Source organism: Antedon bifida, chromosome 3 (genome assembly GCF_963402885.1).
Source record: "Antedon bifida chromosome 3, ecAntBifi1.1, whole genome shotgun sequence".
NCBI classification, from domain to species: domain Eukaryota; kingdom Metazoa; phylum Echinodermata; class Crinoidea; order Comatulida; family Antedonidae; genus Antedon; species Antedon bifida.
Window position 1 is genome coordinate 6,038,821 of NC_136228.1, and position 24,958 is coordinate 6,063,778.

General features: G+C 34.1%; 2 protein-coding genes across 2 annotated transcripts; one reads left to right on the plus strand and one right to left on the minus strand.

The window, feature by feature from the left end:
• Positions 1-80: 80 nt before the first annotated feature.
• On the minus strand, positions 81-12,335 carry LOC144837088 (ubiquitin carboxyl-terminal hydrolase 20-like). The gene is made up of 22 exons (XM_078692083.1): positions 12,213-12,335; positions 11,926-12,006; positions 11,459-11,512; positions 11,085-11,275; positions 10,601-10,762; positions 9,868-9,981; positions 9,369-9,447; positions 8,682-9,108; positions 8,118-8,212; positions 7,529-7,577; positions 6,959-7,085; positions 6,582-6,652; positions 6,154-6,187; positions 5,425-5,657; positions 4,703-4,829; positions 4,197-4,260; positions 3,846-3,948; positions 3,645-3,726; positions 3,083-3,191; positions 2,161-2,266; positions 1,894-1,962; positions 81-1,747 (listed from the first exon to the last, which is right to left on the minus strand). The coding sequence occupies exons 2-22, from the start codon at positions 11,992-11,994 to the stop codon at positions 1,494-1,496; spliced, it is 2,619 nt and encodes an 872-aa protein (XP_078548209.1). The 5' UTR covers positions 11,995-12,006; positions 12,213-12,335; the 3' UTR covers positions 81-1,493.
• A 77-nt stretch (positions 12,336-12,412) lies between these two features.
• Positions 12,413-24,337, plus strand: LOC144837089 (dynamin-1-like). Its single transcript, XM_078692084.1, has 17 exons — positions 12,413-12,640; positions 13,189-13,262; positions 13,684-13,833; positions 14,848-15,051; positions 15,728-15,826; positions 16,363-16,523; positions 17,641-17,783; positions 18,251-18,593; positions 18,796-18,953; positions 19,214-19,268; positions 20,282-20,395; positions 20,632-20,741; positions 20,955-21,087; positions 21,372-21,515; positions 22,066-22,298; positions 22,576-22,695; positions 22,987-24,337. Exons 1-17 carry the CDS (start codon positions 12,480-12,482, stop codon positions 23,033-23,035), a joined length of 2,451 nt encoding a protein of 816 aa, XP_078548210.1. The 5' UTR covers positions 12,413-12,479; the 3' UTR covers positions 23,036-24,337.
• Positions 24,338-24,958: the final 621 nt, after the last annotated feature.

Below are 24,958 nucleotides of genomic sequence, written 5' to 3' on the forward strand. Positions count from 1 at the left end.
TTTTAATCTAATATCCAACTTGAAAGAAATAAAGATTGAATGAACAAGAAACAAAATAAGGCCTTGTAACAATACTTTTAAGACTTTTATTTTCATCAACTATTTCAGTTCACCAACAGTGGTTTTAATTTCATTTGATGGATCTACACATGTTTTGTTTTCATATACATTACACAGATATTAAAGATAATAACATTAAACATCAATAAACTAGAAAGCACTAAGCATTACAGATATTGATATAAATTGTGAATTAATTTAATTATTTTAGGTTTCACAGATTTTTAAACATTCACCAATAATGAAATTGGTTAAAAAATGTTACACATAATATTTAATATAAATATATTACAAATATAAATTATACGACTCAATAGTAAAATATATCTGTGTTGATGATTATGCTACAGTATTTATTCAAATAAAATGTACAATCTTGTCAGAGCCAAACAACGCAACACAGTCGCATAACAGCTATGTTTAAGGGGCTTAAGAGTATCCATTGGAGGGCCTTAAGAGTGCCAGGGGCCTTAAGAGTGCCAGCGGCCTTTTCCACCTGCGTTATGCCACTGATCAATCAGCTAGACATTTTTTCATTTGTGTGAAGAGAGAATGAGAATTACACTATTTACTGCTGCAGGGCCTAAAATGAAGTGAAATGAAGTGCGGAGCTTAATTTGATGTCATATCTTTTGCATTACATTTGTGAATTTGTGAAATCTAGAGGGGGGCCCGGGCCGGCTGGGCCCCTCTTGAATCCACCCCTGTTTTCTTTTTCAATTTGTATACACTTGTTTTTCCAAAGGACCAAATTGACAGCTACCGGTTCAAACCTCAAATTAAAAGGGAACAGAAAAGTAGCATATAACTAAATGATGTGAACATTAAAAAATGTGTGGTATTATCCAACAATTCAAAACAATTCATCAACATTTGCATTAATATTATTATTAGCTTTTAAATATTCTAGTTCACAAAACTTTCAATTATCATCTTTTCTGTACAACAGGACTGTCACTTCATCCATGGAGCATACCTGAATAGTCTATTTTAAAGATATGTTTCTGCTATTGGGAATAAGTTGTAGATCACGCCTAATATCAATGGACCATACTCAGATGGTCTTTCTTTTCAACTGAATGGTCTTTTAATATCCATGGAGCATTTTTTTTAACATACATTTAACTGCATATTTAAACCTCATCTAAGTATGCACAAAAACAGTATAAACTACTGTCTACACTATAAAACTTTTTTGGACAAAACAATGTGATGTGCCGAAATATGGTAGCGATATACCCAAATATGGTAGTGATATGACATCATCATGTCCATATATGGGCACATCACATTTTTTTGTCACATAAAGTTTGATAGTGTAGAAAGTGCTTAAGATTACATTAGGACTGGAATTAGGATCTTTCTATTTTTTCCTTCCTCTGAGCATCTATCATTTTTGTTTTTCCTCCTCATATACATTGGTACCATTCAGTTCATAGCTTACTATCTTGATTTTCCTTATTAACAACTTCTTCATTGATTTCTTCTTCTGAGCATGACTCATCCTTTGCCTCATTATCTCCTCTTGCATCTTTCATTTTATCTTCTTCCTTTTCATCCTCCTCCTCCTCCTCATCATCGGTACCATTCACTACGTTGTTGGGTTGTTCGATGACCTCTGGGCCTCCTCCATAGATTGAATATAAATATTCCCAGGTTTCTTTGGAAATTTGGCCAATCTCGGCTCCTAAAAATCCACCAATAAAAGTAGAATTATTGTAAACATAAGTCAGTTTTATTCAAGAAAATTAAAAAAAAACAATGTCAAAAATTTCAACATAACAAAATTAAACAATCAACCACAATATAAACAAGATAGATTTCCGTTCTTACCTTTAGTATGACGTCCTTTTGAAACAGATATTGCACGGTTATCAATTGGTCCGGGTGGTTCAGGAAAATCTAAATACATAAGTAAAAAAATGGATAACATTCACTAAAGCTGTGTCTACACTATATTAGTTCTGAAATTTCAATCAATATGACGTTTCGACCAAAGCATATTGATCGCAACGTTGAGAAACTTTTCAGAACTAATATACATGGTGTACCACAAACTGCAAATTTCTACAAGTACTGTATTATTATTATTCTTCTTACCTGTTGATTTTGAGTTTAGGAATTTTTCCCACTGTCTAAACCAGCTGAGGCTAATACAATATATTGTGTTGGTCTCATCTACTTCTTCCTGGAACTTGTCATGGAACTGGGGAGATTATAAAAATGTCACATAAAATCAACATTTTGGGATTTTTGAGAAACCCTTTCTTTCTGGTAGGAAGGCAGATCTATTATAGCTCTATTTTGTGTGCACCCCTATAATAGGGGTAAACTACTTTTTAATATCTATTTGTGACAGATTATTAAAATTATTATTTCAACGCTTATCCGTCTCCATGGGGAGTTGACTGCGCAAGTAAACTATTCAAAACTTGTTTATTCTTTTAAAGCTCTGTCTACACTATCAAACTAGTTTGACAAAAAAAAGTGTAATGTGCCCAAATATGGTAGTGATATGCCCAAATATGGTAGTGATATGCCCAAATATGGTAGTGATATGACATCATCATATCCATATATGGGCACATCATATTTATTTGTCACAGTTTGATAGTGTAGACAGAGCTTTAGACACTGGACTAGTGCAAAATATGATTGACAGCAACTATAATTATAATTGGTATTGTGGATGAGACACATGCATGCACTGCTTAGCGTGGGTTATAGTTCATAAACTACTAGAATAACCTCTACCAGCAGATGTGGTTGGTGCGATTTCCACCAGAGTATTTTAAAAAACGATGTGAGGTAATCACTGGCAGAAAAAGGATGTCAACTGTATCCTGGGTGATATGGCAAGATTGTGGGTCTCCTCAAGAGGCTGAATAGCCTATACATTTATACCCACATGTAATCAGTTGTAAGTTGTAAGGGCATGGTAATAATTAAAACCTGGTGATTAACCAATCAGATGCTGTGAATTAAAAGGTGCCGGTATATACAAATATATTAATGTGTTTACCTTGATAAAAGTCTGTTTTTCTTCTGTAAGTCTTTTTTGTAGTCTATCTAGTTCCTCCTGGCAAGTCTTACAAACATGAAGATGAGTCACCGTAGGTCCACCACCATATCTAATGGTAATAAACAAAATGTCATTCATTTTTATGAAAGTAATATTTTTGTGTGATTATAACAAACATAAAGCTCTGTCTACACTATCAAAGTAGTTTGACAAAAAAAATTGTGATGTGCCCAAATATGGTAGTGATATGACATCATCATGTCTATATATGGTGATTATAACAAAATATAAAGCTCTGTCTACACTAGTTTGATAGTGTAGACAGAGCTTTTAAGCTCTATCTCCTGTTTTTCCAGTTGGAAAACTGGAAAAACACGAGAAGAAAAGCCACACTAAGTCCATACACTGGTTTTGTAATTATTTTGTAGCAGTTTTACAAATATAATATTGATTGATTGATATACCCACTCATGGGCCAGGAAGGGTTACCCATGGACACGGAGCAGTAATTACTAGCTGTACTGCACACTATGCTACAAAATCAAAAGTAATTGATACAGACCTGTGTTGAAGACATTCCCAAACTGTTTGTGGCACCTTTGTAACTAGCTCATCGACTACAGCAGATTTGCAGGGAGGAACGCCTAAAACATATCAATACAAATATAGTTAATCAAAAGATAGGTATAATTAACTTTAAAGCCAGTAGTAAAGCGGTTCTGCTGTCAGCCTAACACAAGTGTGTGAATAGAAGAACGTTTACCTCCATGCTTGCATAAGAAGTCATTGTTGGTGATTGGACCTGGCTCTGCAAACGTTTGAAACTTGTTGAACCACTGGCTTGAGATGTAAAAATGCAATAGACTCTGAAAAAAAAATGTATTGATTGTAAATATTCATCTGGTTTGCAAATCACAAATGAATTCAATAACATTTATTAGTAATTAATCAGGTGTGACAAACAAATGTTTTCAGTATTTTTCAATACAATTTTCTAAATAATGTTTAATGTTCTATATATATCAAGTGGTCTGCAATCACGTGTAATGGCACAACCCTTCTAAAATTGTCCAATCAGATAACATTATTTTTTTTATGATGGAATCAATCTTACCTCTTGTTCATCACATAAGCCTACAACCTTTTCTCGCATCTTTATTGTTTCATCCGAACATTTTCTGTAAACAACATATGTGCTAATTAAAGCATACCTTATAAAGCATGATTTAAGATGATTAAAAAGATAAACACAGGTGTACGACACCAGGTATCCCAGGCGGTCTCCCATCCAAGTACTGACCAGGCCCGACGGTGATTGAAAGGTAATAGGTGATTTAAACGTGGTATGGTTAAATCTGCCTTGAAAACTCATCTTTTTCTTTCAAATTGAGCTCTCTCATACACCGTGCCTTTTATCACGCATTATTTATGGCGCATTAGAAAATTATTATTATTTGAGTGAAAATCTACTTTTTGAAGACAAGATCACAGAATAGTAAGGTCATTGAATTGTAAGGTCATTGAATAGCAAGGTCATTGAAAAGTAAGGTCATTGAATAGTAAGGTCATTGAATAGTCTATTTTAAACGAAAATGCTTTGGTAAAATCTAAATTACTTACTTATAAAACAAGACATAAGCTTCAGCATCAGCTACTTGACTCTCTGACACTTCAGTCACAAAGGTATCATCAAACTCATACCATTGTTCATCTAACCAATTCATTGCATATGCGGTATAATGCCCTCCTAAATATGAACATGATGATGAAACTGGTAATACTGTGTTGATGTATATAAGGTCCTGAACACACAAAGCCTGGATTATGGTGTCATGGCCATACAAAAATGGGTGTGGTGTTTAAAAACTCATTCCAAATTCTGTACCAAGCACATACATGTGATAAAAAAAACGTAATGCAGCCCGCGCTTTTTCCGGCCACTCTACTGAATCTAGGCTTATTGTGAAGTCTGCTGACCTTTTGGACATAAACATATTCTAAAATATATCATGTCATTATCCAAGAAAAAAAAACTACATGTTAAGCTCTGTCTACACTATGAAACTTTATGTGACAAAAACATGTGATGTGCCCATATATGGACATGATGATGTCATATCACTAACATATTTTTGAATATCACTACCATATTTGGGCACATTACACTTTTTTGTCAAACTAGTTTGATAGTGTAGACAGAGCTTAAGTCTTGAGGCATATTCATGTCATGTAAACCATTAAATTTTGGTTCATAATTACATGTTTATGTCTAAAAGCACAATAAGTAAACAAGTCATTAAAGCTATTCTGATTATTAAAGCTATTCTGAATATTAAACCTACCCCCTGCTGTTCCATGATGGCATATTACAGCATTGAGGTCATACGTGGTGACCTCTGATGAGCAATCTTTGTCCAGAAACTTTCGAATATCAAGTCCTTCAAGAGGATACTTAACATAGTTGCTGATCTTAGATGAGTATGACGTCATAGACTCATGTCGGAACCTCTTTAGATGGATGCACAGCACCTCTGGCAATCTGGTGAGGGTGGAATACTTTACACCATTTCTAAGTCTGATTAAAGACATAGCAAATATTAATGGTTAGACTTTTCATGGATGATGATTATATCAAGGCAATCTAACAACAGGATGCCGAGCTCCGGAGATCAAAGGGTATATCTGTGGCTACAAAACGATCGGTTCAACGCCCCTTAACAGGCACTGCATGCCACAGAGAATATGTACATAGTACAGTACTGTTGGTATTCGTCGCAGCTAGACGTAAGATCAAAGGACTGATACAAGTTCCTATCATGGCAAAGCAAGCTCAGTGTCCTGTTGTTAGATTAGTTTAGTTTAAAAAATTTTCCAATTGAAATTAATGATTTTGGAAAAATAAAACAAAACAACTGTATAGCTTTAATTGAAAAACTATTTGTTTTGCTCAATTTAATATTTATATTCAACTATCATTAATACATATTTTACACATTTCTCAATCTGACAACATCAAAACAACTGTCAAAATACAATCAGGCAACAGGAAATTGAATTAAAAGAAAACTTACTTTTTGCATTTATCGCAGCTGTACATATTATCGCCTGAAAAAATGAATCATATTAATAAAATGATTGACAATAATCCTTTGTTGTTTACAATCTATTATAATTATTTTGGTATAAAATTAATAAAGTTTAGTGTTCGGTACAAAAGATCCTGTTCCACAAAATAGATTATCTATAGTGTAAAGCTCTGTCTACACTATCAAACTAGTTTGACGAAAAAGTGTGATGTGCCCAAATATGGTATTGATATGCTTAAATATGGTAGTGATATGACATCATCATGTCCATATATGTGCATCACATAATGTTTGATAGTGTAGACAGAGCTTTAGATTCAGTTTATTCAGGGTAGATATACATGTATTGTAACTGTTACAATATTTGGCTTTTTGTAAATCATGTGGTCAATTTCATTGGCAGCCATACTTACCTTTCAATTCATCTGATGAGAAAAATGCAGATAAACAATCTTCTAATGTAACTTTAGGGCCCCAAAACCAACTACAAAAAAAATTATAAATTAATTGTAAAATAAGTGATAAAAGTTGGGTTATAAAACTAACAATTATTCTATGTAGCCATATTTCTTGTGAATAATACAGTGTCTTCTTCCTACTGTATAACATTTAGAATCTGGGGTAGTTACAGAAGCTATCACAATTCTGAATAAGGTTCTAAGCATACTCTGATACTTGATATAGTGCAATTTTTTGGTAAAATGGTGAAAATTTGAGACAATGCAACAGCTTTGCCTCAAGCTGGGCCCTACAATCCTGAATGTTTTAATATAATGTTGATAGGTCTCACCTGACAAGGACATTGTACATCCAACTAGTCCATCCCTGTGAGTTAGTGGTATCTACACACGATACCATTCCTTTACTGGTCATGTTTTGTTGTGAGGCATGGATGCGGGCTAGGTCTTCCTTGCCTACTACGAACGATAAATTTGAAAAACTGTCAGTTGTAAATAAAGTTTATATATAAATCCAATAAAAGGTACATTACTGAAAATAATGACAATGCTGTGGGTATCACTATCAGTGGCTGGATCTCAATGTAGATACAAAATAAAATATGCACTGAGAAAATGACAATGCTGTGGGTATCAGTGGCTGGATCTCATTGAGGATACAAAATGAAATAAGCTAAAAACTAAATCAAAACGATAATGTAAAACAGCTAGAAAAATTAGCAGAGCTTTCAGGCAACACTAGCCCTTCATCAGTGCAAGTGAGCGTACTTGGAAAAAGTTTTATATATATATATTTTTTAAATTATTAATTTATTAACAATAACCTTTGACCTGTCATGCATAATTCTAGAATCACTAGACTATGAAGGATGATGGGACTAGTCTAATATTAAACCACTAACCTGGTATAGGTAATGATAAGTCCTGAAATGCTTCAATTCGTTTGGATTTCTGAAACATAAACCAAATTTAAGAAATTTATTAATATTTTTGTTACCTTTTTGGAATTTTAGACAAAGTCTCAACAATGACAGGAATGGTGTATAGGCCTACTGAGTTTTATACTTTTGCACTAATTTATCCTTTCTCTTGTCTACTGTCCTAAGTGAAAGCTTGCTAATATTTTGAGTAAAAGATGTATTCCCCTCAAAATTATAAAAAATAAAGATTTAGAAAATCAGGCTTTTAATAGCCCATTTTGTAGTTTAAATGAAGATATTCACTTCTATAGAAAAAAAAAAAAAAAATTATTTCATTTATAAACAGACAAAATAAACAGTTAACCAAAACTCATTACAGTTTTTTCAGGCAATTCATTTTGTTTTATCCAATTTTTGGTCAAAGTAAATAACTAGTATGTGAAAGGGGGGGACAATACATCTTTAAAGATAAATCTGTTCTACAAAAATAATAACCAAAATTAACTAATACTGACCACTGTTGTTTAAAGCACATTTAGGCCAAGAATATGTAGAGTTTCTTGATACTTACCGTGTCACATGTAAGGCAGACAACGGAGCTAAGAACCCGTCCATCAAAAACATCAGAAACTATGCTACGATACTGAACTGGCCTTTTTTTGAAAACTGCAAGAAATATATAAAGAAATACATTGCAACAGTACAGGTGGATTGACTGGTGACAGGTTGGCCATATGCAACAGCGGTAGTGTTACTATAGAGATAGTATTAAAAAACTAGAGAGTCAATTCTTATAGCCTTGTTTTACATATAACTTTGCTGTCGCCTAGTTGACACTCTAGTAGTATATTAGTATCTCTATGTGTGTTATTTGTTTTATAATGCAAGTTGCATTGTTGTCTTCTGTTGTTGCTTCTCGAGATCATAGTTTTGTTTATTCCTAAAGCTCTGTCTACACTATCAAACTATTTTGACAAAAAAAGTGGGATGTGCCCAAATATGGTAGTGATATGCTCGAATATGGTAGTGATATGACATCATCGTGTCCATATATGGGCACATCACACTTTTTTGTCACATAAAGTTTGATAGTGTAGACAGAGCTTAAGATAAAATAATAGTTTAATAATCTAACCATTGACATCAGGTGCTGCTGGCTTCCTTATCATGGGTTCTCCATCACCATCTTCATCGTCACCTCCGTTGTTCATTTCTGTTGGGCTATTAACTTGGTCCGATTCTGCTCTACTCACCGTCCTCTTGCGCGATCTTCGCGGCTTATTTCCTTTCCTACGATCAGGAGGTGGGCTTTGAGATGAACTTCTAGAGCCCACCGATTTCTCTCTCATTGATGCTTCAGATTCTGGCTCTAGTTTTTCTTCTTCCGTTAGTGAGATTGAATTGCAAGATCTGGCTCGGACACGTTCTGACGTGACAGGCTTTTCGACGATTCCACTTGGCTCATCTTCATCGTCGCCCTTTTCACACAAATGAGGAGGAATTGGTTCCTTAAGTTCTTCATGTATTCTATCCATTAGGCAGCGAAGAAATTCTTGAGTGTCCTAAAAAAATGGCAAGTGAATTAATTTTACTGAAGCTCTGTCTACACTATCAAACTTTATGTGACAAAAAAATGTGATGTGCCCATTTATGGACATAATGATGTCATATCACTACCATATTTGGGTACATCACACTTTTTGTCAAACTAGTTTGATAGTGTAGACAGAGCTTTAAACAATCTACTGGCATTATTTGCAGTAAGCCTACATGACAATTATGCTAACCTCCACAATTTGCAGATTTAGAACACTATGTTTACCTGTTGCAGAAACCCCTTGAACATTGGAAATACTTGCTTGATGCCATTCACAAGACTTGATGGTGTCAAATGACTTGGTCTAAAAAAATATAATCATTACAAAATATGAACTAAGAATATATCTTGTGCAAATGGTTAGGGTTAGATTAAAACAGAAAGTGGCGGAGACTGTAAAAACTATGTTAGAGTAAAACATATGACCAATTAATTAAGTCCCCTCAGCAAAGTTTCTTTGCACAGTAGTTAAAAAGGCCAAAATTCATTTATCCCTTACGATGCATTCTGAAACTAATTGCTGTTCACTTTTGATGCTTTCAAGCTCTGTCTACACTATCAAACTAGTTTGAAAAAAAAGTGTGATGTGTCCAAATATGGTAGTGATATGATTAAATATGGTAGTGATATGACATCATCATCTCCATATATGGTCACATCACATTTTTTTATCACATACAATTTAATAGTGTAGACAGAGCTTTAGACACAAAATAACATTTACCTTCTTCTTCCCCACACATCTTCCATCAGTTTTTGGTAAGATTTTGCAATGTATGGCTTCCGTTCAGTTTTCACATAACCTCCACACTCCAGAAAAAAATGTGTAAATGGTGGACTGAAATATTGAATACAACAAAATGACACTGAGCAGCTAAAAACACCGGACATTGCATAGGTGGTGGATTCATGGTTGTGCCCAGGTTAGATATGACATTAGGTTCAATCCTGGAACCGCCACTAACCTGCTAATAATTATCTTATTTCTCCTGGAATAAACTCTCCAAAAGGTCTGTCTACACTATCAAACTTTATGTGACAAAAAAATGTGATGTGTCCATATATGGACATGATGATGTCACATCACTGCCATATTTGGACATATCACTACCATATTTGAGCACATCACATTTTTTTTGTCAAACTAGTTTGATAGTGTAGACAGAACTTTATAGGATTTGGAAGTTTTACTGCAAGGGGTAAATCATTGAATAGTGTAAGCTATTTCATTGACTCCATTTTGCTTTCAGTGAATAAAGAATTTGTTAATTCTCTGGGGGTAACAGTCTTTTACTGAAGAGGTCACCCAGTATAAAGAAACATATAAATAAATGAATTAAATATTATTGATATTAAATATGATAATTTATTTATTTTCAGTCACATTCGAAAGCGGGAAACCACTAGAATGGATTAAAAATATTTAAAATTATATAAAATATTTAAAAACACAGTACCAGTTAGAGAGAGCTTGAACTGCAGCATTCAGGTAGCAAGTGTTGCCAATATTTCTGAAACCAGTCAGGCCCCGTGGACTCTTACCGTCTTCAAACTCTGTAACAGCTTGAGTGACTGGTGAGTCAACACGAAAGACACTCTGCTGCTGTTGTTTGACAAGCCTTCAAAATAAGAAGTGGTTACTGTGATAATATAGTAGTAGTGGAGCTGTAGCTTGGTGGTTAACATGCTTGCCTTTTAATCCCAAGGTACAGGTTCAATCCTGATCTAGTGCCATGGTTGTAACTCACGACTCTTTCAACTCCACTCCCTAAGCCGCAAATGAGTTTATAAGCATGATAAATTATAAAAAAGTTTATCCATCCTGTAATTGGCGAGTTTGTGCTTGCTGTGGCATAAATATGAAATAAAAAAATATTGCAAGTATTGTAAAATTTTGAGAATTTGTATACAATTCTGTATATTTGCCAAGGATAGCCTTACCGATCTCGCTGATTTACGCTCTTTACATTCTTTATGGTTGATTGAACAAATGGGTGAACTTCCATCTCACAACTATTACACCAAGTACGTATTGTGGACAGATTAATAGCCAGCGCATGGTTAGAGTCGTTCGAGTGTTTTGAACTGTGGTCAGAGTGAGCCTCGCCACAGCCTAGGTTGCCGCAGCCCATCTAGAAAGATGTATCAAAGAGTAAGGTTAGAAAAAAACAGAAATTCTAAAAGGTAAAATAGTTAAATCAAGTTTTTACATAAATTATTATTAAGACAGTGTTGGTTAAGAATGTTTACTTTTTCTTATATTTTAAAATTATAAATATATTTAAATATTTAAAATAAATGAATTTTTTAGAAACCTGTAAACACAGCCATAGATTTGGTCCTTCTGTGGCACATGAAGAACACTTGCCCTGAAAAAAAATAATATTTCAATTGTCAAACTTTATATGGCATAAGGTTTATCGCAAATAGATTGAATTCACGAGGAACAATTGTCAATTGTCAATTCACAATGCATCATGGGAAGGGTTTGGAGCAAATGCCATGACGCGTGCTCCCAAACCCTTTCCTTCATGCATCCCGGATGCTATTTGCAATAAACCTTATTGGTATAGATTATTCTATATTTTTTATCCAATTTAAACTTTCTGCAAAGATCTTTTTTTATACTGGCAACTTGCGTCCATGACACCCAAACATTTAATGACACCAACCCCCTTGGATTTTTGCCCTTATTTTTTTTTAACTAATGAAAAATCACCCGAGAAAAGAATTTTTTTAGTAAATGATTCATTTCGAAAATTTCATGTTTTATCTTCCTTACTTTGTTGGCAAACACCGCAAGCTGCCTTTTGGTATATGGTTCGAACTTGCTTAGATGTGGACACTTCATAATTACGTTTTACTGAAAGAAAAAAATACACCATCATTTAGCTAGGCCTAGTGTAGTGTGAAATGTAAAGGAGACAACGTCATCCTCAACGGTCAACCCACCCTTCTATGCGCATAGATAGCTGCTAGATATTAGGCCTAGCCCTACTCATAGTTGTTTCGAGGAAATGGGGGATAATTTTCACACAATCATGAGAATATATATTTTAATATACTCACAGTCGTCGTGTTTAATGCGTCAATAACCTAGTTTTTTAGGCCTAATAAATCATTTCGGTACACACCGTCCTCTCGTCGCAAACCGTGTCGAACAATCGACAAACTGCTGCTAGTTTACTCTCTATCCTCGATACAAATACCTCTATGGGTTTGAATTGTTTTTGTTGATAAATCATCATACTTCCTGTGTCTCTCAGTTTCTCTACCGTACTTTTATAGGAGATTTATTTTATATCTCCTTGTTTAGATTTAGTTAAATCAATCAAGATGGGTAACCGTGGTATGGAAGACCTAATTCCAATTGTGAATAAACTTCACGATGCATTTTCTGCCGTTGGAATGTCATCGTTTATTGACTTGCCACAAATTGCGGTTGTTGGAGGCCAAAGCGCTGGGAAAAGTAGTGTGTTGGAGAATTTCGTCGGCAGGTAAAGATTGCGTTATGCCTGTGTGGTTTTTGACATGGAGAGGAGGCCTAGCCTAGGCCTATAATTATGTTTATTGTAAATTGAGTAACTAAAACCAACAAAATGGTATTAGGCCTAGGCCAAGGAACGTTGTGCCCTTTGTTTTTTACCTGTATTGTACTGGTATGGTAGATTAAATATATTATTAAATATTATAAAAAAATGTTATTTTATTTTTATAGATAAAAAATACTAGACTAGGCCTATATTTACAATACTACTAGATAGAGGCCTATATATACCCACAGTATATGATATTATTATTATATAACCCTAAATTAATTCATGTCATATGATTGTACGATTGTGAGTCACATGTCATGCAATAGTACGCACTATTGAATGGTTGTTCAATAGTACATTATCTTCGCATTTGGAAAATATTTTTTTTATACTAATAGTTTTGGAATCTAACATCGCATCATCATTCACCTCATGCCTTATTTACACTCATAAACATTCATTATTTGTATAATTTATTTTCATCAATTCAATAATTATTGTTTCAGAGACTTCCTACCTCGTGGCTCGGGAATTGTAACAAGACGACCATTAATTCTTCAGCTTCTGTACAATAAAGCAGGTACATTAGAACCCCTCCTTTTGTGAACCACAATGTTTACCAGATGTGCGTCTCACTATTCAAGTAACTTATCAAATATAATATGTATAACCAGAATTTAGACAGTAAAACATGGGTTTGAAAAATTTTGGGAGATTTTTTTAATATTTGAGAGATTGTGAGATTGGATGACATCATTTTGGGAAGCTCCCAGAGAAATCGGGAGGATTGGAATGTCAGAATAACTGAGGAGGAGTACATATGTTTTGACATTATGGATAACTCCTATTCAGGTGACACCCCTATTAAGGGACACTTTTCTTGTTATAAGTGGCCATATTTATTTGACCACTACGTCCATCCCTTGGTTATCCATACCATGAAGTATAAAATGGTCTGTACTGCCGACAATCAATCCGTCATTTCTTGTTTTACTTCTCAGAGTATGCTGAATTCTTACATTGCAAAGGAAAAAAGTTTGCGGATTTTGATGAAGTTCGAAAAGAAATTGAAGCTGAAACGGACCGAGTCACTGGTTCTAACAAAGGAATCTCAAATGCACCAATCAACTTGAGAGTCTACTCTCCTAATGGTATGCAAATTATGCTTGTTTATATTGTTTGTTTACAAAGATTTGATTTATTTAGATACCATAAAAGTAAAAATACAGATAAAAACAAACAGAAAATGCCATTTGTATGGTGACAGTGATAGCCCTATAAATCCCCCAAATGGGGATTTACATCCTGAGGGGTCCCTGATCTGATACACCCACTGTAAATAACAGAAAGGTTTTGAGTATATGATATCCTTTGACTTATGTAAATTATGCATTATGTTATATGTCCATCTCTGATCCAAGTATTTAAAATACTGAAAGGATTTGACAAATTGGACATTGAAACCTTTTTTAATATGTCAACTATCCATTATACTAGAGGTCATTCTTTCAAACTATCAAAGCCGCGGGTCAAAACTAAATGGGGATCAAATAATTTTGGAGCAAGGGTAGTTAACGATTGGAACACTTTGCCAAGAGTTGTTGTAGAGTCAAAGTCATTGAATCAGTTTAAGTCTAATTTGAAAGAACACTGGAAAAACCACCACCAGAAGTTTCAGCCGTATGTAAGAGATTTGTAATTCCAGAGAGGCGAATAAGCAATTTGCTTTAGCCTTAATTTCAAGGTAAATCCAAGTGGTCACCCAGCTCTGTAAAGCAACCATATACACAAAAAGGTTGAAATGCACATACTGAAGATAATACTAGACCTAAACTCAACCAAACCAATAACAAAAACTTGACATTGATGGAACTAAACTCAGTATGCGAATATTACCATCTAGTCTTGGTTCTAGACGGAGTTTTGACTTAATATTAATAAAAAGATAAATATTTTGGCACATATGACCTTTCATACGTATACTACTTAAACTTGTATTTTCAGACAAAAATCTAAACGTCGACTGGTGGATTAACATAAAAAAGACAATAAATACAGACTTGGAGCAAGTCTAATTAAGTACCTTCATATGATGTCATAGTCATAGGCCATCGCAAAATCAAAGCTCCCAAATAACGTCAAATTATTACATTTCTTATTTTCAGTTTTGAATCTGACGTTGATTGACTTACCTGGAATGACCAAGGTACCAGTCGGAGATCAACCAGTAGATATTGAGATGCAAATACGCAATATGCTCATGGAGTTTATCACAAAGGAAAACACATTGATCCTGGCTGTGTCACCAGCTAATCAGGATCTTGCCAACTCTGATGCCCTCAAGATTGCTAAGGAAGTCGATCCTTCTGGTGAGATTTATTCCAAGAATATGTCGCAATATTTGATGTAGAATAATGTTTGTTTATAACAATATGGCGTGAGTGTCAAATATTTATTTATTGTGGCACTCACAATATGCGGTGGAGTCTAAGAAACAAAACAGAACATAATGAGAACAAAATAAAACCTGAATAACTATAATTAACTAAAAACTATGTACAAGCAACAATACAATAATCAATAAAATAAATCATTGGGAGTACTCAGAATACTGAGAATATATTTGGTTTTAGACTATTCTCACTCCTGGTTATAGGATACGATTTACGATAGTGACCAACAGTGTTTTTACTGCAAATCTTTTCACTATATAATCCACCATTCCCTCTGTTTACCTATCCGTCCATTTGTTTTCTTTTATCCTCCCTTCTTTACATTTTTCATAAGTAATACACACATGTATTTGTAACTGTGATATTCATATATTAATTTGTATACTTATACATGAGCTGGTTGCCATGATAACCATAGTAAGCACGGCGTCGGTATATGCGTAATTGTATAACCGCCACTGGCGAGACTCTAGTTCGGGCAAGCAAATAAAGAAGACAGAAAGAGTCTTACATTCTATATAATAATAACCACCAAGTTATTACAGTAACATGGTAGAAAAAGTGTAACAAAATATTCCTTATGTATTTGCAGGAGCTCGTACCATTGGTGTGATAACAAAGTTGGACTTAATGGATGATGGAACAGATGCCAGAGCTATTCTTGAAAATCGGCTGCTTCCATTACGAAGAGGTATAAACTGAATGACATCTTTTACACAAAATACCTCACACTGTATATAGGTGTACACTGCTGTAGTATTTGTAGTATCAATGTAACCCTCTAACTGTAATGAGATCATATTAAGGTCAAGATTTTTTTAAAGCACTTAATGTTGTGAAACCTCTAAGCGCTGTACATATTATTACCCTGGTCATTTTTGGATCAAACACATATGAAACATACTCCCATAATGCAGCTATTAATTAAAGCTATTCATGCAAAGTTGTGTCTTTTAGACCTGGGTGGAGAGAGGCAAACATACGTAAAGTGTCTTGGAAACAAGCAATGCGAAAAGCGTTGGATTCGAACCCACGATCTCGCGATGAGTAGTCCAACACACCCTTAGAAGTTACAGTACAGTTGCAAACCAAACACTCCATATATCAAACCGAATAGCAAAACCGAACAGTCCATTACATACAGAACATCAACTAATAAAATACGCTATTATAAAATGCAATTTATAATCAGAAAAGTATAATACAATATTCTGGTTTCATTTTTAGGGTATGTTGGTGTTGTGAACAGGAGTCAGAAAGACATTGATGGCAGGAAAGACATCAAAGCAGCTTTAGCTGCCGAGAGAAAGTTCTTCTTGAGCCATGATTCATACAGGCACTTGGCGAGCAAGATGGGAACGTCTTATTTACAGAAAGTCTTGAACCAGGTACGTTACATACTCAATGAGGGAGATGTATTATTGAAAGGTTTGCATGGCGAAATCAAATGTTGATATAAAGTTTGCGGTACACCATGTATATGATTCTGAAAAGAACTGTTGAGTTTCTCGAAGTTTCGATCAATATACTTTGATTGTCCTGAGAATGTGAGATAATTCATACTTTACCCAGCTTATATGAAGAGCTCAACTAATTGTTGAAAAGAACACAGTTCAGAAGGAATATTGCTTTACAGCAAAGGTCCATGTACAGTACTTCTCTGCATGGCTTTCAAGTTTCAAAAGGAATCCCCTCACAAGACTGTGAAGCTAATCTTTGAATGAACTTCTCCTATTTCAATGTTGTTTTTATTACTTAAAGATGTATTGTCCCTTTGACTAATTCCAAAAAAATAAAAAATAACAGATTTCGAAAAAAGGTGGGTCATTTTGAAGTATCATAATAGTTATTAACTATCACCAAAAATTTGTCGGAAAAAAAATCATTTAACTGAAATACAGACGTTTTTTTGTTAAAAAAATAACTCTGACTTCCAGTCAAAGTTTTCGATCAAAACATACCCCATAATGAAACGCGCTTGTTTGGCTACTCTGTACGCATAATCATAAAACTTCCTCACGATCTGTGTGAAAATACCTTCTCAACCGTGACGAGTTGTAAACAATCCTAATTAGCATATGCATAATGCATACTCGTGGTTTGAAATCTTTGTTTACTTTCACTCGCGACGATTTTCCAGACGAAATGTAATCAAACTAATTTACCTGTTAATTACGTAAACTTGTTGCTTTTGGCTCGAATTTTCGACTTAAAGTGAATAACTTTAATATTACTTTGATATGGCCAATTTAAATTTAGAATATTTTGACCTTCATTTTTTTGTGTTTCAAGGGACAATACATCTTTAAAGATATATTGTCCCCCTAAACATTTAAAAAAAAAATTTAGTTAATATGCCATTTTAAGGTCGCATATTAGTGAAATAATTATTTGTTTTCGTTTTTTTTTACAGAAGTGAATAACTTACTGCAAAATGGCCTATTTAAAATCTGATTTCATTAATCTTCATTTTTCATGTTTTTTAAAAATTGTTTACATTTTCAGCAACTAACAAACCATATATGCGACACAATACCCCAGCTTCGCAACAAACTCCAGGGCCAATTACTCTTGTTAGAGAAAGATGTCGGGGAGTACAAGAATGTTAGTGCGGACGACCCTACTAGAAAGACAAAGGCTTTATTAATGTAAGTCACTAAAGCCTTGTTCACACTTGAATGTAATGCAACAACGTAGGTGCAACACAAGTGAGTTGGCCAATCAAATGATCTATCGCATCGTAATTGGTCAAATTACTTACGGTGGACTTACGTTGTGCATATGTGTAAACTATTAACTGTAGTGGAGCTGTAGCTTGGTGGTTAACATGCTTGCCTTCCAATCCCAAGGTCCAGAGTTCAATCCTGACCTAGTGCCAGGGTTTTAATTCACAACTCTTTTAACTCCACTCCCTTAGCTTCAAATGAGACTTAGTTTATAAACATGATAAATTATAAAATAGTTCATCCATCCTGTAATTGGCAAGTTGCTTACTGTTGGATGCGTATTAAATAACAACTGTTTCTTTATGATTTTGTACGTTCACCGTCTTTGAGATTTTGTGTGACTTTCTTCCAAAATATAGTAAACAATTAAAGACAATTGTTTTTTTTAGGATGGTACAACAGTTTAGTGAAAACTTTGATAGAATTCTTGTTGGGTCTGGTGACAAAGTGGACACATCTGAATTATCTTCCGGTGCCATGATCAACCGAATATTCCACGTTCAATTTCCATTTGAGATTGTGAAGATGGAATATGATGAGCGAAGACTAAGAAGGGAGATCAGTATCACAATAAAGAATGCTCTTGGTGTGAGAGTTGGGTTGTTTACTCCAGACATGGCATTTGAAGCCATCACAAAGAAGCAGATATCAAGATTGAAAGAGCCTGCTCTTAAATGTGTTGATTTAGTCATCTCAGAATTAAACAACATTATCAGACAATGTGGAGAAAAGGTACGAAAAATAAACGAATGGTAATATATAAACAGATAATAACATTACGGAGAAGTAGGTGATATGAAGAGGTTGAAAAAATAAAATACAACACAATTTTTCAAAAAGATTTACAATTGGCACAGACTCATATAATTGAAAACAACTATTTATTTTAATTTATCATAATCTTGATATTTTTGCTGATATTTTTATTTTGCAGATGACACGGTATCCAAGATTACGTGAAGAAACCGAGCGAATAATCTCGCAGCACGTACGTGAGCGTGAACAGCGCACTAAAGATCATGTGCATCTTCTGTTTAACGTTCAGTTAGCATATATGAACACAAATAATGAAGACTTCATTGGATTTGCCAAGTAAGTAAAGCTCTGTCTGTACTATCAAACTAGTTTGACAAAAAAAAGTGTGATGTGCCCAAAATATGGTAGTGATTATGCTTAAATATAGTAGTGATATGACATCATCATGTATATGGGCACATCACGTAAAGTCTGATAGTGTACTGTAGGCAGAACTTAGAAGAATCATAAACTCTGTTATAACTACAAACAAACAGTACTGTATAGAGAATGTTGTTTTGTGGTGGTGATAACAATGCACATTTTGTTTTTAATAGTGCCCAGAATAAAGCTAATCGTAGAACAGGCGAAAAGAAGAGTGTCGGCAATCAGGTAAGGATTAAGTATAAAATGAATGCTCAGCACATAATTATTACATCATAATATTTTGAGTAGGTCACATGACCTTTAAATGGCGTTCATACAGCTAAACCACTGAGCTTGTACTTATTCGTTTTAAATTACAAACCTGGCGTTCATACCTGTATTTATTGTACCTAGCCGTCATTAGAAAGCTTTCTATTTGCGACAACCGATGATCAATCTATATATATCACCTAGAAACCATCAAAACTATTCAAAGTTGTGGAGCAAAGAAATGCGTCACAATATCCCTGCATGTGAACAATGAATTAACGTGACGTAGTTTTGTCATCGGTCTTCGTAGACGAATTGAAGGCTTCCTATTATGTAGCTGATGATGTATGGTGTTTCTTGATAGTAATATAATGTTAGATGAAATTGATTATCAATTATTAAGACTGTCAAAATAATATTGTATGGTTGGTTATTATTGCAATTTTTTTGACTTTTTTCCCCCCAAAAGAATCCAACAAACAAAGTTGTTCATGATATTGTAAGTTAAAATATAATAAATAGTGTTTCCTGTTGTATTGTATTGTTACATTAAATTTAGTTTTATTTTGTTAATATTTTCTTAACATTAAAATTAACATTTAACCAAGTGTACAAACAAAAATGACCATCACAAAGTTATGTTTTTTTAATGATTCTTTTCCAGTTTTTGTTCCAATTGTGTATTTTTGTTTGGAAAAAAGTAATTTCTTAGGTTTCATCTAGTTTGGTTTTGTGTTTGAATCTATAATTACGATTTATAATTACAGTTAACTTAGTTTGACAAAAAAAGGTTGATGTGCCCAAATATGGTAGTGATATACGCAAATATGGTAGTGATTTGACATCATCATGTCCATATATGGGAACATCACATTTTGTTGTCACATAAAGTTTGATAGTGTAGACAGAGCTTTAGAGAGTCAGGTATTGGGAGAGTTGACTGTAAAAAATAATGTTTACATTCATATAATGATATATATATTTTGTAGGTGATATTTAAGGGATGGATGAGTCTACACAATATTAGCTTCATGAAGGGAGGGTCACGTGACTACTGGTTTGTGTTGACAGCTGAGAATTTCATGTGGTTCAAAGATGAAGAGGTAATCAAATCTTGTGTACACAGAAATATATGATGTCATCAAAAGTTGTTGAAAGTTGAAAATGATGACGAATAGTTTAAACACAGAACACAGAAAAATATGATGTCATCAAAAGTTGTTAAAAATGATGATAAATTGTTTACACAGTATATTTTTAAAGACATAAAACACAGAAATTGATGATGTCATATTTAAACAATTGATTATGGAAGAATCATTTTATTTGTGTTTTTTAGGAGAAAGAGAAGAAATTTTATCTTCCTCTTGAAGGGTTGATGTTGCGTGATGTTGAACAGGGTTTCATGTCCAAAAAACATGCATTTGCTCTCTTCAATCCAGATCATAGGTAAGAGAAGTTAGTGGATATTAACCCCACCTCTTCAAACACTGTGAATATAGTATGTGTGTGCTTTTAGTACCAACATAACTACAATCATAGAATAGTATAACCCATGGTTGCTATTAGAGTATATCTTCTCTATCCTACAACCACAATCAAAGAATAGTATAACCTAAGCTTACAATATATATTCATATTGCTAATTCTTTCTCTCCATAGAAATGTATACAAAGATTACAAACAGCTGGAATTATCATGTGAAAGTGAGGATGCTAGTTATCGATGGAAGGCGTCTTTCCTGCGAGCTGGTGTCTACCCCGAGAGAAACCAAGATGATGATGATCATATACCTGTAAGTTACAAGTTTGATAAAGAAAGTGTGGTGTGCCCAAATATGGTAGTGACATGCCCAAATATGATAGTGATATGCCTAAATATGATGGTGATATGACATCATCATGTCATATATGGGCACATCACATTTATTTGTCAAGCCTTACTTACCTTACTTGATTCTTTACCCCAATTTTGGTGAATTCAACATACTGTAGTACAACAAATTCAATGGGAATATTTACACTGTAATATCTTTTTCGAAGAAGACTTTTACAAGTGTATTTATTATCTGGTTTTTAGGCACATGATATAGATTCTAACGATCCTGTTCTTGAACGTCAAGTTGAAACTATCAGAAACTTGGTGGATTCGTACACGGCAATTGTCAGTAAACAGGTCCGGGATATTGTACCAAAGACGATCATGTGTCTTATGATCAAAGACGTAAGCAATTTAATTTATAATGGTTTGTAGAAGGAGTTGTGGTATCTGAGTGGTTACTTTGACTACATAAAGACCTGGGTTCACTTCCCGATAGAACAACTCTCAGTTCAGTCAGCTGTAAATGAGTTCTTGGTTGAAGTATACTATGGAGGATAAGGGCAGAAAACTGAACAGAAAGCTCCCAGTCAGGGTGAAATTTGGTACTGAACCGGGGCTATACCACATGGTACCAGGGCTTTACCACAAGGTACCAGTGCTATACCACAAGGTAACAGGGCTATACCACAAGGTATCAGGGCTATACCACAAGGTATCAGGGCTATACCACAAGGTACCAGGGCTATACCACAAGGTACCAGGGCTATACCACAAGGTACCAGGGCTGTACCACAAGGTACCAGGGCTATACCACAAGGTACCAGGGCTATACCACAAGGTACCAGGGCTTTACCACAAAGTATTAGTGTGCACCCTAATATTTATTATTCAATCACCAATAGCTAGTTAAATAGTACCTCTGTATACAAACAAAATCATTTTTATTTTCTAGACCAAGGAATTTATTAAGTCAGACTTGTTAGCTTACTTATATTCGTCTGCGGATCAAAATGACTTGATGGAGGAGTCAGCAGATGAGGCCAATCGTCGCGAAGAAATGATTCGGATGTACCATGCCACAAAGGACGCCCTCAAGATTATTGGCGATATCAGTATGAAGACTAAAGCAACACCAATGCCGCCTCGGGTCGATAATGATAATCTCATTAAACCGTTTTCTAACGGGTGAGTGTGTCAAGACACAATATATCAATTGGTAGATTCCTTTGGCTTGGTCTACTTATTGCCAACAAATGCTAACTGATAAAATTATAGATATTATCAATAATTTTATAGTATTACTTTATACAGTATATATTTAGTTTATTTATTCACTTATTGCCAAATGCTGACTGATACATTATATTATCAATAATTTATTATAGTTACAAATTAAACAAAAAATACTTTAGTAAACCCAATTTAAATTTTAAAGTGTTAAAACTCTTTCATATTTTTCCAGTGCTTCTACTGGTCCTCCACAAGGTAGAAAACCTCCCCCAAGGCCTACTGCACATGCTGCACCACGGAGTGTTCCTGCTAGGCCAGATTTACCAAACAGACCAGCCCCAGGAGTACCAAGGTAGGCAAACACTTGCATTACTTGCAGTACTGTTAATAATAATAATAGTTCATTCTTATATAGCGCATATAAGCAAGCTCTCAATGCTCTGCAGATTATTACCCCGGTCATTTTTTTGATCACGTACAGAAACATACTCCCTTAATGTAACTATTAATCAGAGCAAAGTTGTGTCTTAATCTAACGTATGTACTGTATTAACTTAAATTTCGTCTCTTGAAGAACATAATAACAATTATATTTCTGTCTATTGTGTGATATTGTATTTATAATATTTCATATTCATTTCAGACGCCCTGATAATAAAGGTGTCCCAGCAGTTCCAACGAGGCCACGATAGATTAACATTCATTAACTGGAACAGTGGATGTTGATTGGTTCAGAACAATTATTGCAAGGTCATGTGATAGTTTAATCGTTTGTACTTATTTTATTTGAGAGTTTAGATGAGTTATTCCGCAATATGAGGTGAATGTGGCCGTGAGGAGTAGAAATGCTTCCCAAATGAATTGTGTACTAATTGTTTTTTACAATGGTTATTCAATCCAGTCATTGCCATGCATTTCGCATTCAGAAATACTGTATTCAGAAATGTTTATATTTTCAATTTGCAGAATGTTATATCATGCTTATAAATTAGGTTTCAATTGAGGCTTAAGCTCTGTCTACACTATCAAACTAGTTTGATGCGCCCAAATATGATAGTGATATGATTAAATATGGTAGTGATATGACATCATCATGTCCATATATGGGCACATCACATTTTTATTGTTTAATAGTTTAGACAGAGCTTAAAGGCCAATTTACACAGACAATAACGGTAAGCTGAAAATCACGTAGCTTGTCCCATGTGGAATCTTATATATACCGAGCGGAATCCGCCCGTCCGCTCCACGTTGTGTGTAAATGGTCATAAGGAATCACATAGATTCTATATTTTTATTACCGTTACCGTCTGTAAATTGGCCTTTAGGGAGTGGAGAGTAGAAACAGTCTGGACCTTTGAAGGCTAGCATGTTAGCCACCAAACTCCACTAAATGTAATTAACTGTACAATTTATGAGAGATGACTATTTGTGCTTGTTTTAATATTATCATATTGATTTATTTGTTGGATATATCATACATATATATATATATAGAATATATAATGCAATAATTGTAAAAGTAGTTTATAAACATTATTGGACATTGTTATAATTTGGTCAGAACATGGATGAAGAATTATTAGTCCTTCATTGTCAGAAGAATGTGAAAAAGAAGTTGTATCGAATCAAAACACAAATTTATATATAAAATTTAAATGAAATAGTGTTGTTAGTTTATGATAGATTAACATAAATGATTTATATTATAAATGGGTTTTTTTTTCTTCTAAATTTGTGTCAAAATTTATGAAACCTATTATTGATAATGTTCAAATTAAAATTGTCTCTGTGGGTTATCAGATCATGGTGCTTCACAGATAATGAAGAAAAGTAGTAAAAGAAAGAAGGATTTAAAGCTGAGTATTACCGTAGTTCCCGGGTAGTTTCTCACCACAGGTATAATCCCACCCCGACTTTTATTTGATTACCTATCTTGTATTCTGTGTACAGGACTTTGTACATTAATGTTAAAAATAAAGACTTCTACAATAGCTAAGTGTTTTCATTTTGTATATGTAGTTGCAGACAGCAGATTTTTCGATATATAATGCTATATACCCTTTTCACATCTGCATAAATTGTTACAAGTTGTAATACGGTTTAATCTCCCTACTTATTACCTGTATATGTTTTCACACACACAACACATATGCGAACCTTGTGAAATCTCAGAAGAAAAGCGCAGTTGCAAGCTTTTTGATTACTACGAATATGAAGTTTAATACCACGACAATACACACGCACCCAGTAGCAACTCAGGACATCTCAGAAACATGAGTCAATAATCTTTAATATGCAAACAATTATTTTTGCTACGATGACTGGTATGCAAAGTTATTTACAATCTAATTTAAGGCACTTGGTAAATGTGTTTTGAGAAAACAGGCTTTGAATTTTAGGTCAATTTTGTGTGTATAAAAATGTGGTTTTCAACGCACCTTTGACACAATTTTAGTTTTATTCACTGTTTGCATTTTTGGCTTATTTTCTAAGTGATTAATTCATTAATCTTACAAAATCTTTCAATACAACAAAAATAATATTACAAAAAAATCATAGTTTGTAATACTTTATTCTAAATATTTGACCATCACAAATGGGGCAACCACCAA

Excerpts from the sequence above, each read along its gene's own strand:
- LOC144837089 (XM_078692084.1), top strand. The coding sequence starts at position 12,480 with ATGGGTAACCGTGGTATGGAAGACCTAATTCCAATTGTGAATAAACTT. Across the intron at positions 18,594-18,795 it reads TCAGACAATGTGGAGAAAAG|ATGACACGGTATCCAAGATT; the intron begins GTACGAAAAATA and ends TTTATTTTGCAG. Across the intron at positions 22,299-22,575 it reads ATTAAACCGTTTTCTAACGG|TGCTTCTACTGGTCCTCCAC; the intron begins GTGAGTGTGTCA and ends ATATTTTTCCAG.
- LOC144837088 (XM_078692083.1), bottom strand. The coding sequence starts at position 11,994 with ATGAAGTGTCCACATCTAAGCAAGTTCGAACCATATACCAAAAGGCAG. Across the intron at positions 3,949-4,196 it reads GCTTATGTGATGAACAAGAG|AGTCTATTGCATTTTTACAT; the intron begins GTAAGATTGATT and ends TTTTTTTTTCAG. Across the intron at positions 2,267-3,082 it reads AAAAACAGACTTTTATCAAG|TTCCATGACAAGTTCCAGGA; the intron begins GTAAACACATTA and ends TAATCTCCCCAG.